The sequence below is a fragment of the Balaenoptera ricei genome, chromosome 10, assembly GCF_028023285.1.
Source record: "Balaenoptera ricei isolate mBalRic1 chromosome 10, mBalRic1.hap2, whole genome shotgun sequence".
Classification (NCBI taxonomy): Eukaryota; Metazoa; Chordata; class Mammalia; order Artiodactyla; family Balaenopteridae; genus Balaenoptera; species Balaenoptera ricei.
Window position 1 is genome coordinate 46,239,195 of NC_082648.1, and position 13,380 is coordinate 46,252,574.

At 38.2% G+C, this 13,380-nt stretch overlaps 1 protein-coding gene across 1 annotated transcript in view; it reads right to left on the reverse strand.

The window, feature by feature from the left end:
- Positions 1 to 4,651: 4,651 nt before the first annotated feature.
- Positions 4,652 to 13,380, reverse strand: part of TESPA1 (thymocyte expressed, positive selection associated 1) — a 31,813-nt gene continuing 23,084 nt past the window's right edge. Inside the window, exon 10 of the mRNA XM_059934637.1 lies at positions 4,652 to 4,857. Within this exon, the coding sequence (XP_059790620.1) occupies positions 4,652 to 4,857 (206 nt within the window). The remainder of the gene's footprint in view (positions 4,858 to 13,380) is intronic.

Consider the following 13,380-nt stretch of genomic DNA (forward strand, 5'->3'; position numbering starts at 1 on the left):
CACAGATGTGGAAAACAAACTTATGGTTACAAAAGGGGAAAGGGGGTGAGGGATAAATTAGGAGCTTGGGATTAACCTATACACACTACTATATATAAAATAGATAACCAACAAAGACCTACTGTATAGCACAGGGAACTACATTCTATATTTTGTAATAACCTATAATGGAAAAGAATCTGAAATATATATAAAGAATGTATATATATATATATATATATATATATATATATATATATCTGAACCATTATGCTGTACACCTGAAACTAACACAGCATTGTAAATCAACTATACTTCAATTTTAAAAAGTAAAAAAGGTGGGAGGGAGGGAGACGCAAGAGGGGAGAGATATGGGGACATATGTATATGTAAAACTGATTCACTTTGTTATAAAGCAGAAACCAACACACCATTGTAAAGCAATTATACTCCAATAAAGATGTTTAAAAAATAAATAAATAAATAAAAATAATAAAAAGTAAAAAAAAAGAAAAACACTCTTGCCAGTTCTACAACTCAGAACTGTCTTTTACAAGGACCTGGGAGCCATCTCTTTGGAATGTAATCATCGAAAGAGAATTAGCACCTTTATCTCCCAGTTTCTGTGGGAGGGTAGGAGCCTAACATCATAGGGTGCCTAGCCCTAAGTTGAAAAACTATCTCCTGTCACAAAGATATGAGAGAGATTTTTCCTTTGGATAAAGCTAGTTAGCAAATACAGATAGCCTATGGCCACCTCCTAAGGTCTTCTGGTGTTTTTCCATTAGCTCACTCTCACCCTTAAAAACTATCACTCCTGCTTCAGCAGAGTTGAGTTCAGGCTTAGTTCTGGCCTCTCTCCATATTGCAATAGCCATGAATAAAGTAACACAGTTAGTGAGTGTCTAGATTCTAATCCTACCCCTCACTTTACTGACATTCTGATGCTGTGAGTCAGGGCTTTCTGTCTCATTAGAATCCTTCCTAGAATAAACATTGCTGTGCTAAAAGCACTTTTATACCATTACTTTGCTTATTCCGATCCAGTATACTAGACAGGACAGTTCTCAGTATCTTTACTTTACAGTTGAGAACTTAGGGAGGTTAAACACCATGCCTAAATCATACAGCTGGCTAGTGAATGATGAGGGTATAGGCTTTCATGTTTGGGGCCCCAAGTAGGGTTTATATCCTCATTGCACTCTGGAGCTGTGAATCTAAGTAGAGTCAGATACCTGGGAAGGGATAACTTGAAATACCCACCCAATCCTCAGATTTTGGCAACTCTGAAAGCTTATACCCTCTCCAAACGAGCTAAGTACCTCTGGGCCCTCCATCCCCATTCCAATGGTCCCTCTCCCCACTCTTCCACCCAGTAGCCTCCAGAGGCCTTCATGTAGTTCGGGAAAGCCATCTCCTAAAGCCTTTTCCACCCACATTACTTTCCTTTGAATCAGCTCCCTGTAATGACCCTGTCTTTCCCAGCCTATACTTAGAATTCACTTAGAAACTGCAATTTGTATATGGACACTTGTCACTTTGCCTTGTGGGGCTGCAAATATGAGCAGCCTGTTTCTTGTGGGTGTCCTACATCCCAGATTGGCTCCTCTCCTTTCACCGGGTTTCCTAGGTGACCCAGGATGGCAGTGAGGGCAATGGGGGTGAGGTGGGAGTAGTTGTGGCAGAGAGAAATCAGCATTGAAAGGGTGTTAGGTATTAATCTCCAAAATATACCAACAACTCATGCAGCTCAACATCAAAAAACAAACAACCCAATCAAAAAATGGGCAGAAGATCTAAATAGACATTTCTCCAAAGAAGACATATAGATGGCCAATAGGCACATGAAAAGATGCTCATCACTGCTAATTATTAGAGAAATGCAAATCAAAACCACAATGAGGTATCACCTCACACCAGTCAGAATGGCCATCATCAAAAAATCTACAAACAATAAATGTTGGAGAGGGTGTGGAGAAAAGGAAACCCTCCTACACTGTTGGTGGGAATGTAAATTGGTAAAGCCACTATGGAGAACAGTATGGAGGTTCCTTAAAAAACTAAAAATAGAGCTATCATATGATCTGGCAGTCCCACTCCTGGGCATATATCTGTAGAAAACCATAATTCGAAAAGATACATGTACCCCAGTGTTCACTGCAGCACTATTTACAATAGCCAGGACATGGAAGCAACCTAAATGTCCATCAACAGAAGGATGGATAAAAAAGATGTGATATATATATATATATATATATATATATATATATATATATATATATATATATATATATTCATTGTGTGTGTGTATACACACACACACACAGACACACACAAATGGAATATTACTCAGTCATAAAAAAGAACGAAATAATGCCATTTGCAGCAACATGGATGGAGCTAGATATTGTCATACTGAGTGAAATAAGTCAGACAGAGAAAGACAAATATCATATGGTATTGCTTATATGTAGAATCTTAAAAAATGATACAAATGAACTTATTTACAAAACAGAAATAGAGTCACAGATGTAGAAAACAAACTTATGCTTACCAGTGGGGGGGAAAGGATGGGGAGGGATAAATTGGGAGATTGGGATTGACATATACACACTACTGTATGTAAAACAGATAACTAATAAGGACCTACTGTAGAGCACAGGGAACTCTAGTCAATACTCTGTAATGGCCTATATGGCAAAAGAATCTAGAAAAGAATGGATAAGTTTCCCCAGTTTCTGTGGGAGGGTAGGAGCCTAACTTAGGGGTGGGGGGAGGAGGGCTAATTCCAAGTTGCAAAACTATCTCCTGTCAAGAAGATACGAGAAAGTTTACTTTTCCTTTGGGTAAGGACAATTAGCAAACAGAGATGGTCTAAGATGCCTGCCACTACAGCTCTTAAAAACTCTCCAGCCCTTTGTTTCCACCTAGCTAGGCAACCAGACTGGCTTATGCTCTATGACTGGCAATAGTATCAAAATAAAATAGAGTTCTGTTTGCTCATAATATCTGGTACGATTTTTTTTTTCTCTAACACTCATGGTTATCCTTTCTCTCTCATCCCTCTCTCCTGATCTTTGCTATTGTCGACTGAAAAATTATTCACAACCTAAAAGTTGAGAGTTATTATTATTTTTTAAATAAATTTATTTATTTACTTTTGGCTGCATTGGGTCTTCATTGCTGTGCCTGGGCTTTTCTTTAGTTGCAGTGAGTGGGGGCTACTCTTTGTTGCAGTGCACAGGCTTCTCACTGCGGTGGCTTCTCTTGTGGTGGAGCACGGGCTCTAGGCATGTGGGCTTCAGTAGGTGTGGCACACAGCATCAGTAGTTGTGGCGCACGGACTTAGTTGCTCTGTGGCATGTGGGAATCTTCCGGGATCAGGGCTCGAACCCATGTCTCCTGCATTGGCAGGCAGATTCTTAACCACTGCGCCACCAGGGAAGCCCTGAGAGTTATGTTTTATTTGGTGGGAATTTTTAGGACTTCAAGCCTGGGAGGCAGCATCTCAATAACCCTGAGAGTACCGCTCTGAGGAGGCAAGGGAGGGGAGCTAGGATACACAGGAGTTTTGTAACAAAGGGCAGGTAGTCGGGAACATCAAAAGATTACTGTTAATTAAAGAAAATCAGATATGTCAAGTTAAGGAATTTAGCGTTTTTCTATGTATGAGAAGATGCAGGAGTACGGGCTCACTGAAATCATTCCTTTGATATGCACCTCGGCTATCTGGGGCCAGTATCCTGTGTTTTCATATCCTGAGTTTCCTCAGGGCTCACCGACTCACGTTGAAGGGCTGCAGTCGCTGATGACTGTGACATCCTTTGTTTACTGGTATGGTAGGCAATATTCTAATTGTCTACCATACACTATCTTGCAGTGTATTAGGCAACCAAGTAATACATTACTGTAAGCGTGCGCGCGCATGTGACCTCTCCCACCCTACTAAAATTTTCTTCGAGAAGGAATGTATCTAAAATGCTCTATACCACATATGGCCTGGTAGAGTCCTGTCAGTGTTCAAGCTCTGTTTATTGACAAAACATTTTCCTTCTGACACAAACCACAACTGCTTATTCTTTTTAAAAAATGCCAAGGTTTAAAAACATATTTTTATTTGTATTGTTTTCTGCCAGCAGAAAATACTGTGAATTTTTTGCAATGGCCAAGAGGAGGGACTCTGAATCCCGCTCATCTCTTTTCCTATAAAGATCCAAAATTTAGGATACAGGGAGAAAATGGTTTTAGTGGGGAGGCTCCAAGTGGATCTCCTTGGATGAGGCCTCAAGAAGAAAAACAAGACACCGGTATGGTGGAAGACTTCCTGGAATTTAATTGGGAGCACAGGGGGATGAATAGAGGATCAGGGGGATTCCTACTGTAGGCTGCACCAAGGTTTCAGGGTCTGAAAGTGGGATTTGTGCTTCCTCATTTAGCTTGAGCCCTTTGAGGGTATTCCAGTAGCAACCCTTGTTCCTGAAATTTGATCATCCTTAAATCTTCTAACTGTCCTAGGCAGTGTCAAAGCTTGAGAGAAAATTAAGTATTTGTCCAGGTTACCACTGTCCCTACCATGTAGATCATGTATTCTAATACCCACAGAGTAGAAAAACCAAAGAGAAATGAAGTGACTGCCTAAGGTCTGTCTCTATGCATGCTGTTCATGATAGCATCAGGATGGAGATTCCAAGTCTCTTACTCTGGTCTTCTGTCCGGTGTACCATGCTGCTTTTCTCCTACTGAGATCAGGAGTTTGTAGGGCCAGGGAGCAGGAGCTGGATATTGGAGGCCATACAGCCTCCTGCAAGAGGAGGTGGGAGTTAGGCTCTTCTATGAAGCCGCTGCTGTCAGAGCATGTGCTGTGGTGGTGGTGAAAGGCTGCAATGGGAATTTAAAAGAAACACATCATGCATTTTTTTAAAAATTGAAGTATAGTTGATTTACAATGTTGTGTTAGTTTCAGGTGTACAGCAAAGTGATTCAGTTACACATACAAATATTCTTTTTCATTATAGGTTATTACAAGATATTGAATACAATTCCCTGTGCCATACAGTAAGACCTTGTTGTTTATCTGTTTTATATATAGTAGTGTGTATCTGTTAATCCCAAACTCCTAATTTATCTCTCCCCCTCTCCCACTATCCCCTTTGGTAACCATAAGTTCGCTTTCTATGTCTGTGAGTTTGTTTCTATTTTGTAAATAATTTCATTTGTATCATTTTTTAGATTCCACATATAAGTGATATCATATGATATTTGTCTTTCTCTGTCTGACTTACTTCACTTAGTACGATAATCTCTAGGTCCATCCATGTTGCTGCAAATTGCATTATTTCATTCTTTTTTATGGCTGAGTAATATTTCATTGTGTATATATACCATATCTTCTTTATCCATTCATCTGTCTGTGGACATTTAGGTTGCTTTCATGTCTTGGCAATTGTAAATAGTGCTGCTATGAACATTGGTGTGCATGTATCTTTTTGAATTAGAGTTTTCTCTGTATATATGCCCAGGAGTGGGATTGCTGGATCATATGGTAACACTATTTTTAGTTTTTGAAAGAACCTCCATACTGTTCTCCATAGTGCCTGCACCAATTTACATTCCCACCAACAGTGTAGGAGGGTTCCCTTTTCTCCACACCCTCTCCAGCACTTATTGTTTGTGGATTTTTTAATGATGGTCATTCCGACTGGTGTGAGGTGATACCTCATTGTAGTTTTGATTTGCATTTCTCTGATAATTAGTGATGCTGAGCATCTTTTCATGCACCTGTTGGCCACTTGTATGTCTTCTTTGGAGAAATGTCTATTTAGGTCTTCAGCTCATTTTTTGATTGGGTTGTTTGTCACATCATGCATCTTTGAGACAACTTTGTGTACTGGATTGGTAGAAACTTTTATACCCTACCTGGGGAAATGTTTCTCACTACTATAAGTAATATTTAAAGTTATTAGCAGCAGCAGCAATGGAATCAAAGAGTCATGTGACTTAGGCTTTCTGCTCTTCTCACCATGAAATGAGATTCCTGAAAAAGTTCACTTCTTAATGTTTAGACTTATAAAAGTATACCTATGCTTTTATTCTTATTCTTTTGTATAGACTGCTGAGCACTGCTGGAGAAAATGACAAAACTATTCCCAATCCATGTTCTGCACCTTGAGCTGAGCCTTGATGTTATTCACCAATTTGACTATTAATACATATTTCTATTAATAAATATTATTCTTGTCCCTTCTCCATAGTGGTGATCTCAAATCTTTATGATCCTCCTCAGATTTCCTGCCTCATGCTTTTAATGATGACCCAATAGGAAAAAGAGAGAAACCAGTAAGCATATATTTCTTGACCTCTTCTCCAGACAACCAATGTAACTGTATTCACATCTGTCCTTTTTCCTTTCCTCTAAACTCAAAGATCAGTACCTCAGTTCCTGGCTAAACCCTCCAAAAGTGCTTTGGATCTCAACTCATTCCAGCTCTCTGTTGACCTCACATCCTCATTTCCCTTCCCTCCTGAACCATGGCCTTCTCCACCCTATTGATTCTTTTCCTTCAGCAAATATACATGCTTAAAACTTCCACATCCTAGAAAACAAAACAAAACAAAACACTCCTTAGAGTCTCTTGACCCCTTTACCTACTTTGTTTGCATAATTTCCTATTCATTTTTCACATTAATATTGTAAAGCCCTGTCACACAAATAAAAATACTGTTATCAAGTTTCCTAATCATTTTCTAGTGGAAAATCCAAAGGTATAGTTGCATTGTCTTTCCTAGTGGATATTTTATGACATATGTTACTGAACACTACACCTTCCTTCTTGAAGCAGTATTTTGCCTTTTTAAACTTATACTTTAAAATATTTGCCTTCCAACTTGCTTCTACTGTATTTTGTTCTTAATAAAAGGGCATTAATATTCACTTAGTTACCTAAGATGAAACCTGCAAATTTCTCTGTGTTCCTTTATTTTTCTCATCCCTTCCCTCTCCCACAAACACAAATATGGTTGGTCTTAGGCTTAGCCATTGTACATATTAAATATCTCAAAATCTCACTCTCCTTCCTCTCTATTCCCAGCACTCTTGTCTTACTTCTGGTCATTACATTTCTCCTCTATCTTTTGTGGTAGACCCTTAGATGATTTTCCCTACTCCACTGGCTCCCTATTTAATCCATCTCCCATACCTCTGCTAGAATGATCTTTCTAAAAGATAAATCTAATCATGTCACTTCCTTCATAAAATTTTAAGTAGTTTCCTATCTTCCTAGACTAAATCAAAACACTGAAAATAACACAGAAGACTTTGTTTCATAATCTGATTTCTATTTATCTTTCCTATTCTTAATTTTGATCTTCTCCCACATATTCCCTTTCGACCACTAGGCAGAAGGTGTAGCTTCTGAAGATACAGTATTATGACATTCCATTCCTCTTTGCCTTTGAACATGTTTTCTCTCTGCCTAGGATATCAATGTCTTGTTTCTTCTTCTACCTCCCCCCATAACTTTCCTGTGTTCAACCTTTACTCATCTGTCCAGATTCACCTGGACATGTCATCCTCTGGGAAGTTCATTTTTCTATGTCCCTATGGCATTTGATGAAATTAAATCAAAGTAATTGTGGATTTTCCTATCATGTCTTTCACTAAACTATGAGCTCCAAGCGGCCTGTGAGTGTTCCTGCTTAACCTGCATAACACTCATCTTGCCAGTGAGTTTATAAGAAGGCAAGCAAAATTCAGTGTTGACAAAGGTAGTGAGGTTATTGGTGCTTAGCTCAAAGGGTTAGGGCACAAGTTAATGAAGGTCAGATTCAAGTACAGGTAGTGAGACTTGCTCTGATCCACAGCTACAGTCCGAGCTCCTGCACACTCTGGGCAGTGTGCACTGATGAAAACAGCACTGGTTTGGAGTCAGGAGACCTAAGTTCTAGCTCTGATTCTGATATTAACTAACTAATTACATAATCTTGCTAAGTAATTTTCCTGCTCTGAGCCTTGTCAAGCATAAAACGGTTTTTGCTCTCTATGTGATTATAAGGTTTATGTGAGATAATATCCCCAAAAAGGTTATATAATCACTAAAGGCCATTCACATGAAGGGCTAGGTGAGGTGGTGTGGATAGAGCCAGGGCCTCTGCTCTGCACATCTCCAGGAGGAATGCTTACACCACAGTCTATGTGAATGTTGACACATGAAGCCATGTGGCGTGACTGCCTTGGATACAGCCTCGGTAATCCATTGGAATATGTGAAATGTGTAACTCAGAAAATGAACATTATGTTATGCATATAGAAATTACTCTTCTGCCTTCCACAGTTCCAAAGAAGAATGAGGCAGTACAGACAAAGGGAAAGCAAAGGAAGAGAAACAAAGACGCAAAGAAGTGTAATGGCAAATACAGATTCAAAATAAGAAGTCAAATTTCCTTGTTGAGAAATAGGCTTTGCCTCCACCCCCCCTTTTCTTAAAGCATGGTTCTTTTGTGTGTGTGTGTGTGGGGGGGTGATGAGACCTCTTAAGATTTACTTTCTTAGCAACTTTCAAATTTGCAATACAATATTATTGACTACTGTATCCAGGCTGTATACTATATCCCCATAGCTTATTTATTTTATAACTGAAAGTTTGTACCTCTTGATCCCCGTAACCCATTTCACTTACCCTCCAACACTTTACCCCTCTGGCAACCCCCATCTGTTCTCTGTATAATGAGTTTTGTTTTGTTTGTTTGTTTTGGTTTTAGATTCCACATAGAAGTGCAATCATATGGTATTTGTCTTCTCTGTCACACTGATTTCCTTTAGCATAATACTCTTTTTATTTTTATTGGAGTATAATTGCTTTACAGTGGTGTGTTAGTTTCTGCTTTATAACAAAGTGAATCAGTTATACATATACATATATCCCCATATCTCTTCCCTCTTGCATCTCCCTTCCTCCCACCCTCCCTATCTCACCCTTCTAGCTGGTCACAAAGCACCGAGCTGATCTCCCTGTGCTATGCAGCTGCTTCCCACTAGCTATCTATTTTACATTTGGTAGTGTTTATATGTCCATATATACACTACCACTCTCTCACTTTGTCCCAACTTACCCTTCCCCCTCCCCGTGTCCTTAAGTCCATTCTCTAGTAGGTCTGCGTCTTTATACTCTTGAGGTCCATGTATGTTGTTGAAAATGGTAAGATTTCTTTTTTTTTAATGGCTGAGTAGTATTCCATTGTATACATATACCACCTCTTCTTTATCCATTTATCCATTGATGGACACAGGTTGTTTCCATACCTTGGCTATTGTAAATAGTGCTGCAATGAACACAAGGGTGCATATATCTTTTCAAATTAGTGTTTTCATTTTATTTGGATAAACGCTCAGAAAAGCAATTATTGGTAGTTCTAATTTTAATGTTTTGAGGAACCACCATACTGTGTTCCATAGCAGCTGCACCAATTTACACTCCTATCAGCAGTTCATGAGGGTTCTCTTTTTTCCACATCCTTGCCAACACTTGATATTTGTTGTCTTTTTTACCATTTTGACAGGTGTGAGGTGAGATCACATTGTGGTTTTGACTTGCATTAGTGATGTTGAGCATCTTTTCATGTACCTATTGACCTGATCTGTATGTCTTCCTTGGAAAAACGTCTATTCAGACCCTGCCTATTTTTTAAATAGATTGTTTGTTTTTCTTATTAATTGAGTTATATGAGTTCTTACATACTTTGGAATATTAACCACTTACTGGGTATATGATTTGAAAATATCTTCTCCCATTCAGTTGGTTGCCTTTTTATTTTGTTGATGGTTTCCTTCACTGTGCAGAAGCTTTTTAGTTTGATATAGTCCTATGTGTTTATTTTTGCTTTGTTTCCATTGTTTCTGGAGTCAGAGCCAAAAAAAAAAAATATTGCTAAGATCAGTGTTAAGGAGCTTACTGCCTATGCTTTTTTTTCCTAGGATTTTTATGGTTTCTGGTTTTACATTGAAGTCTTTAATCCATTTTGAGTTAATTTTTATGTATGGTGTAAGATAGTGGTCCAGTTTCATACTTTTGCATGTGGTTGTCTAGTTTTCTCAACATAATTTATTGAAGAGACTCTCCTTTCTTCACTGTATCTTCTTGCCTCCTTTGTTGTAAATTGGTTAACCATATATGGGTGGGTTTACTTCTGGGCTCTCTTATCTGTTGCATCAATCTATGTGTCTGTTTTTATGCCAATGCCATATTGTTTTTATTACTATAGTTTTGTAGTATAGTTTGAAATCGGGGAGTGTGATGCCTCCAGCTTTGTTTTTCTTTCTCAAGATTGTTTTGGCTGTTCAGGATCTCTTGTGATTCCATATAAATTTTATGATTGTGTACTTGATTTATGTGAAAAATACCCTTGGTATTTTGAAAGAGATTGTACTGAATCTGTATATTGCTTTGGGTAGTATGGAAGTTTTAATAATATTAATTCTCTACTCCATGAGCACAAAATATCTTTCCATTTATTTGTGTCTTCTTCAATTCTTTCATTAATGTCTTATAGTTTTCAGTGTAGAGGTCTTTCACCTCCTAGGTTAAATTTATTCTAGGTATTTTAATTTACTTTTTGATGCAGTTATAAATGGGATTGTTTTCTTAATTTCTCTTTCTGATAGCTCATTGTTAGTGTTTAAAAATGCAACAGATTTTTGTATATCAATTTTGTATCCTGCACCTTTACTGAATTTGTTTATTAGTTCTCACAGTTTTTTGGAGGAGGCTTTAGGGTTTTCCATATATTTGTCATCTGCAAATAGTGACAATTTTACTTCTTTCTTTCCAATTTGGATGCCTTTTATTTCTTTTTCTTGACTAATTGCTCTGGCTAGGAATTCCAGTACTATGTTGAATAAAAGTGGTGAGTGTGGTCATCCTTTCCTTGCTCCTCATCTTAAAGGAAAAGCTTTCAGCTTTTCGCCATTGAGTATGATGCTGGCTGTGGCCTTGTCATATATTACCTTTATTATGCTGAGTCATGTTCCCTCTATGCCCACTTTGTTGAGAGTTTTGATGTATTTAAATTGATAGCAAGTTAAGTTTGAATGCGTTCTAGAACTCTATATTTTAACCCCCCATCCAAATTTTGTGGTTTTTATTTTTATTTAATTTTGTTTTTTTAATTGAAGTATAGTGGATTTGCAATGTTGTACAAATCTCTGCTGTACAGCAAAGTGACTCAGTTTTACACATAATACATCCTTTTAAAATATTCTTTTCCATTATGGTTTGTCCCAGGAGATTGGATATAGTTCCCTCTGCTATATAGTAGGACCTTGTTGTTTCACATTTTGTGTTTTTGATGTCACATTTTACATCTTTTTATTTTGTGTACCTCTTACCTAATTATTTTAGTTCTAGTTATTTTTACTGCTTTTGTATTTTAGCCGTCATACTGGATTTATAAGTTATTAATCCACTACCTTTAATATATATTTACCTTTACCAGTGAGATTTTCACTTTCATATGTTCTCTTGTTAGTAATTAGTGCCCCCTTTTTTCAGTTTAATGAAGGTTCTTTAACATTTACTGCAAGACTGGTTTAGTGGTGATGAACTCCTTTAGCTTTTGTTTGTCTGGAAAGTTCTTTATCTTTTTTTCAATTCTAAATGATTACCTTGCTGGGTAGAGTATTAATTGGTTGGAAGTTTATTTCTTTCAGCACTTTGAATATATCATGCCACTCCCAGCCTGCAGTTTTTGCTGAGAAATTGGCTGATAGTCTTATGGGGGTTAGCGTCTGCATAACAAGTTCTTTTTCTCTTGCTATTTTTAAGATTCTCTCTTTATCTTTAACTTTTGACATCTTAATTATAATCTTGGTGTGGCTCTCTTTGGGTTCATCTTGTGTGGAACACTCTGGGCTTCTTGGATCTAGATGTCTGTTTCTGTCACCAAGTTAGGGACATTTTCAGCCATTATTTCTTCAAATACGTTTTCTGCCCCTTTCTTTCTCTCTTCTCCTTCTGGTACCCCTACAATTCAAATGTTATTCCTCTTGATGTTGCCTCATAGGTCCTTTAAGCTATCTTCACTTTTTAAATTTCTTTTTTCTTTTTGCTGCTCTGTTGGGTGAGTTCCACTGCCATGTCTTCCGGATCACTGATTCTTTCTTCTGCTTCATCTAGTATGCTGTTGAACACTGCTAGTGTACATTTCAGTTCAGTTATTGTATTCTTCAAACCTGTGATGTTTGTTTTCTACTTTCTTTTATTATCTATAATTTTGTTTAAAGTTCTTACTGTGTTTATCCATTCTTCTCCTGTGTTTGGTGAGCACTTTAATGACCATTAGTTTGAATGCTCTATCAGGTAAATTACTTGTCTCCGTTTCATTGAGGTTTTTTTGTTTCTTTTCCCTGGGTTTTTATCTTGTTCTTTCATTTGAAACATATTCCTTTGACTCCTCATTTTTGCTTGACTCTCTTGTGTTGTTTCTATGTGAAATAGCTATGTTTCCCAGTCTTGAAGGAATGGCCTTGTGTAGGAGATGAACCTTATCATTTAACCTTTCCCCAGCTGGTTGTCTCTCAAACATTTGTGTTTGTCTAAGCAGCCTGATTTATTCTTGGTAGGTCCCAGTTGTTGAGAATGTGCCATGACCTGTGAGTGTCCTAGAGGAGGGATCTCAGTTTTGGGCTGATTGAAAGTTAGACCTTCAGGCAGCAGCTTTTAAGATATGCAAATATATACGGTCCTGTGGGACTGAAATTGTAGACTCTGCTGGCATCAAGACCAAGAACCTGGAGGTGTCCCTTTGAGAGTGTCACAATTGAGTGTATAAGCACCTTTCTTGGAGGTACTGGTGAGTTGTAGTGAAGTCAAGTGAGAGTACTGGCTAATGTTCCCTGAGAACACTTCTGTAGCATCTAGATGTGTGGTTAACTTGAACCCTACTTCTCAGGCTGACGCTCCAGGACAAGTAAATAGGCCTTTTGCATGGGAAGACTGGGGGTTGTTTCAGTCTGCTGTCTGTGCAGTGCCCTGGGGGTGGTAGCCTACCAAGAACTATCTCTCTAATTGTTTCAGACCTGTGGAGCCCAGAAAGGCAATCCTATTGGCCATCAGAACTAGGTTGACTCAAGGAGCATTCCCTGTGTGGGCTGTGCTCACCTGGCCACTTTTGTAGGGCCATGGGGGAGTAGTGAGCAGGGGCAGGTCACTCAGCTGGCAGGTTAAAACATGTTTCTTTAGGAAACTTGTAAATTCTTTGTTTCTTTGAAATGTATGCAAATATTTTTTAAAGGCTAAATAAGCCCCTTGACACCTTTACAAACCAGAAATGTCTCTCTCAAGGATATGGAAGCCATTGCTTTGAAATGTATCAAGGATCATAGAGCCCCCATCTCTCAGTCTCCAGTCT